This window comes from Quercus robur, chromosome 7, assembly GCF_932294415.1.
Source record: "Quercus robur chromosome 7, dhQueRobu3.1, whole genome shotgun sequence".
NCBI classification, from domain to species: Eukaryota; Viridiplantae; Streptophyta; class Magnoliopsida; order Fagales; family Fagaceae; genus Quercus; species Quercus robur.
In genome coordinates this window covers 32,014,678-32,019,347 of record NC_065540.1, presented here as the reverse complement: position 1 = coordinate 32,019,347, position 4,670 = coordinate 32,014,678, and the positions used below count along the sequence as shown (strand labels likewise).

At 34.4% G+C, this 4,670-nt stretch overlaps 1 protein-coding gene across 1 annotated transcript; it reads right to left on the bottom strand.

Moving 5' to 3' along the window:
- LOC126693120 (beta-glucuronosyltransferase GlcAT14A) lies at positions 1 to 4,365 on the bottom strand. The gene is made up of 5 exons (XM_050388997.1): positions 4,216 to 4,365; positions 3,611 to 4,182; positions 3,427 to 3,502; positions 3,189 to 3,304; positions 1 to 840 (listed from the first exon to the last, which is right to left on the bottom strand). The coding sequence occupies exons 2-5, from the start codon at positions 4,104 to 4,106 to the stop codon at positions 323 to 325; spliced, it is 1,206 nt and encodes a 401-aa protein (XP_050244954.1). The 5' UTR covers positions 4,107 to 4,182; positions 4,216 to 4,365; the 3' UTR covers positions 1 to 322.
- Positions 4,366 to 4,670: the final 305 nt, after the last annotated feature.

Here is a 4,670-nt window from a genome sequence, read left to right as displayed (position 1 = left end):
TGAATTAAATTTTGACCCATGGGATCTGTATTTGCTTTTCCATTGTACTTCAAACTAGAACTCAATATACAATGAAAATGTAATAGGCATGTAACATTGCGACTAAATTCTTGAGTCTTGACTCTTTGCTTAAATTCATGCCTGCTCTTTTCACAAAATATAATACTTACACCAAGAAGATTCACATAAGCTTAGAACCGTCAAATTTTGAATCAACAATTTTAGCTAAAAATAACTAACCTTAGCCAAATTCAAACCCAATTTTTTTAAAAAAATCAATCAATATATTAATATCAAGGACTTGCTCATTTTTGTCAAAGAATCATCTGCATTGCTGCCTGCGAAAATTCCTCTCAGAAAGAGCTCTTGTTAGTGAAGATTTCAACCTTCTAGCCCCTGGTCCAGGCTTCAAAACACCATAATTCTCACTTTGCAAAGCTGAACATGTATTATACATCTCTCCACTCCCAGAACACCACCCACCATATGTGAAATGTCTGTGGTGTCTTTTGAGAAGCAGTCGATCAATTTTGTCAAGAACTCTGTCATTTTTCTTGAACTTCCTCGCAAAAGGGCGGTTGCTTAGAACCGCACCTCTATAATCTTTAAGTCCAAGGGACCTAGGGTGCTGCTTCGGTGGATTATCCCATGTAATGTAGCGGAGGTCATGGTTAACTGTAGTGTTCCTGTAGTCTTCAGAATTGCATGTCAGAGTCTGGAAATATCCCTCAGGAGATGATACAAAGTTGGTATAGTAGAGGAGGAGAGTCCTTGGCAAATTGTCCCAGCCCACTATGCAATACTCAGCAAAAGATCTTGACAGTATAGTCCAAGCTGAACCTGGTTTGTGGATGGCAATAAAAACAACATAAAGAGAAAAGAAATCACCATCTTTAAAAAGGCAATTGTTCACAATAGACATGATAATATCACTAATCAAATAGGTTTCATTCGTATATGATGCTTTGTATGGCAATCTTGGAAATGATAAGGTTCTCCATTGGACTGGATTTTTCTGTGTTGTTGAGGAGCAAGTTAAAGAAAAAATATATATATTTAAAACTATGAAGTTTCCTCCAATATAAACAATCGTTTACATGATTCGCTAGTCTTCACAGTAATTGGATGACTATGCGCTAAATTGATGCATTTTCCCTTCAGTGACGGCTATATGAAGCAAGTTGTTTATTCTGTATCAATGTTGATTTTCAAGTAATTTTGGCTATCCTGGGTGTCCATTTTAAACAATAGGTGCGGCAATGGCACATTTGTTGGTTGAGCCGTTGGAGAGATCTGGTTGGGAGATAGAATTTTTGTTCCTGACAAGTTAGATTGAATTCTATGAGAACAAAATGTTTCTAGCATTTTCCCAACAATCTTCCTTGTAAACAATTCTATGATTTTAGGTAGTCAAATAACTATAAGGGAAGAAATCAAACGTTATCCATCAATAGTTCCTAAGACTACTTGCAATTATTTTCCCTTTGAAAGAAAAGTGTATATATATATATATATATATATGAAGAAGAAATGTAACACAGAGAGCCATTTTTAGTATTATACATGTATACTTTCCATGTTCTGGGAACCAGACAAGGTACACCCGTCACAAATTGTTTGGAATATTGGAATCTAATGAACTGAGAATTCCATTGTTTCTATATAAGGTTAAACAAAAATATCCTATTATAAGTTAAGCACTCATAATCTCAATAGCTCTGAGAATAAATAATTGTAGGCTGTGTTTGGAACTAACTCTTGTACAAGAAATATTTCATAAATAACATAAATTAAAATAAGAAAGATATTGAATTCACATAAATAAATAAAAAAACAATGTCTTTTATATTTCTAGCATTAAATCTCCACTCTCCCTTCGGCTTTTTTGTTATCTAATTCCTACAGACAAAGATTATTCCATCCATTTCTACTTTTTTTTAGAAGGGAAAAAAACAAAGGTCTAAACCTCATGATTGATGATTAATAAATTACATAGTAAAAAACCAATGTTTTTTTTTAATTATTGAAAACACCCATTTTCTCAGTTTTGTAAGACACTCCGTACAGGCAGGAAAGCATATGTGTTTTGACAGACACCAAGGTTATAAATGAATAAGCCACATATGTAAAGACGCTCCAGGCATGTGCATTTTCTAGATCATGCAGCTTCACATATGCAAGTGTCAGTCCATTATCCTTTCTCTTCAAGTTCTAATAATAAATGGAGCTACATATCAAAAACGGTGACAAATGTTTAATTATATAAGAATTCATTAATTTGGATTCTTTTTCCTTGGTGCCCCATAACAATTCATTAATTCTTTTACTGTCATGAAGTTTGAGGCTTACCAACTTATCTTTGAGATTGAACTTGTAAGTCACTATATTTGCTGATTGTTTTGTGGGCAGTTAGGTGTGACAAGTTGGTTGTGGGGTTTAATTCATGGCCGACAAAGTAGGTGCAAATTCTAGATAATACTTATGACATTTCATTCATTCAACCACATGTTCATTCCAATTATTACATTTATTAAAATGGCTTCCCAACTAGAAATTCGCATCCATGTTGACATTGATCCTTCATAGAAACGTGTTTCCCAAGTACTCTACTTTTTAAGCTTACAATGGCATCTTACTCAGCTACCATTTTAAGCAAACTAGTTATTCTTACCACTTTTACAAGCACATCACTATTTTTATGACAGTACCCCACTAAAATAGTACATAAAAAAAATGAAATTTCATTCGGCCAACTGATTTTCGATTGTGTCCTTAAAAAAGAGCTTGAGGTTTTCATATTCCATCAATTTAGTCTTGAAAAGAATTTGATAGCAGTGGCCTAAAAATAGTGACAGCCTGTATTTCAACTTCATTAAGGGTTATAGACTTGTAGTCTTCAAAATTTGGAAGCACAAGAAAACAATTTTAAATAAGTGGTAACATAGGCCCCAACTGACAAAAATAGTTTACTACGTTAATGTATGTACTGTGTACTTAGGTCTTAGGGTACCAATATCATGACGTGTGTGGTCACTTCAGTAGAATTCACATGCTATCTACAACTGATAAGTTATCAATAAAAGAATAAAGAAAAAAAAATGCATTCTTTAAATTTACTATGATTAACAGAGGGTAGCAGGAGGTTCAGACTTTCGAGAATAAAAATAAAGCAAAAGATTTGGGAAAACCTGTATAAAGCTTAAAAGCTGTTGGGAGAGTCCTCTGCTTAATAACCCACCAAATCTCAGATTTGTTGTGGCTATAGAGTGCTGGGTCTATCATGACTGGCTTGGCTCTCTTATTCCTAATGAAATATGCATTTGTTAAATCAGATATTGCTTGTACAGCATTGAATAAACTATCGTTATATTATTCAACAAAAAATTGATAATTAGTAAAATTGTGAAAATAATTAAAGACACTCACAGTTTCCAACCCAATCTACCGCTGTGCTGTATGAAATTTAGATTTCTTGGCAAATCAGAGAAGGCATGAATTAGATCTGAAAATTAGAAAAAGGTAAACAAGTTACAAGAAAATCAATCTAGTACATAAATTTGAAGAAAACCAAAAAGGGCAAAAAAGCTAAAAAAGAGGGCACTCACCCTACCATCTTGAGTGACTAAAGGATAGTCGGAAGCACTAAGGTTTATGAACCAATCCCACTTGCAAGTCCTCAAGAGTATAGCCATTGCATGAAGAGTGGTGGCAAGCATGGTTGGACCTCTATATGTGACCAAGTTTGGTTTTTTAACAATCCAAACATTACCCACTTGGCTGAAAACTTGGTCACTAGCCACAAACTTCGCTATATCACGATGCTCCCACGCAGGTGCACCATGATCCAAGTGAATCAAATAGTAATTTCCCGGATGATATAGTGCACGTACCAAACGTTTTAGCTTTACAGTATCACCTTTGGAGGCTGAAATGAGGTAGGCAAATGTTGCAGGATATGATGTTTTGTTGGTTTTTTGTATGTTTAAGTAGTTCATAATGGGCCTAAAGCTTGAGATGGGCATGGTTAGTTTGGTTGGAATGTAGAGAAGAGAGAAAAGCACTGCGGTTAGCATGATGCAAAACATGAAAATTTTGATCATACCCATAATTAGTGTGAAAACATGTGAAAGAAAGTTCGGAGAGAAATATATATAGATTGAGGTGGAGTACTTGTCTAGTAAGGTTTTTTTTTTTTTTTGAGCAATGTCTAGTAAGGTTTGGCAGGTTAGGTGGTTGAATGGTTAATGTTGGAGAGTTGCAACTTTGCTAAAGATTGAGATTGGAAGAGAAGGGGAAGGGAATAATGAAAAGGATGGGAAGTGTGTGGATTACATTTTTGGATTCCTTGCTTTGAAGCTAAGGCCTCCATTTGTCCTTCACCATAAATAAGTGTCCTACTTTGTCAATATTTATATATATATTGATTGATGGTGAGACTCGTGGGAATAGTTTCACTGTGAGTATTGAGTATCACACGTGACAACTTTTTTTTTTCAAAATAAATCTTATAATTGATGAAATAGTTGACTGTGAGCCGTGAAAAGATTACTTATGAAATTTATTGTGAAAAAAAATTAAAGGAAAAAGAAGAAGCATGAGTTGATTGAGGAACCAAACAACTGACAAGGAATCAGTGCTTAGATTCCAATGGACTTTTCACATTTCAGAAT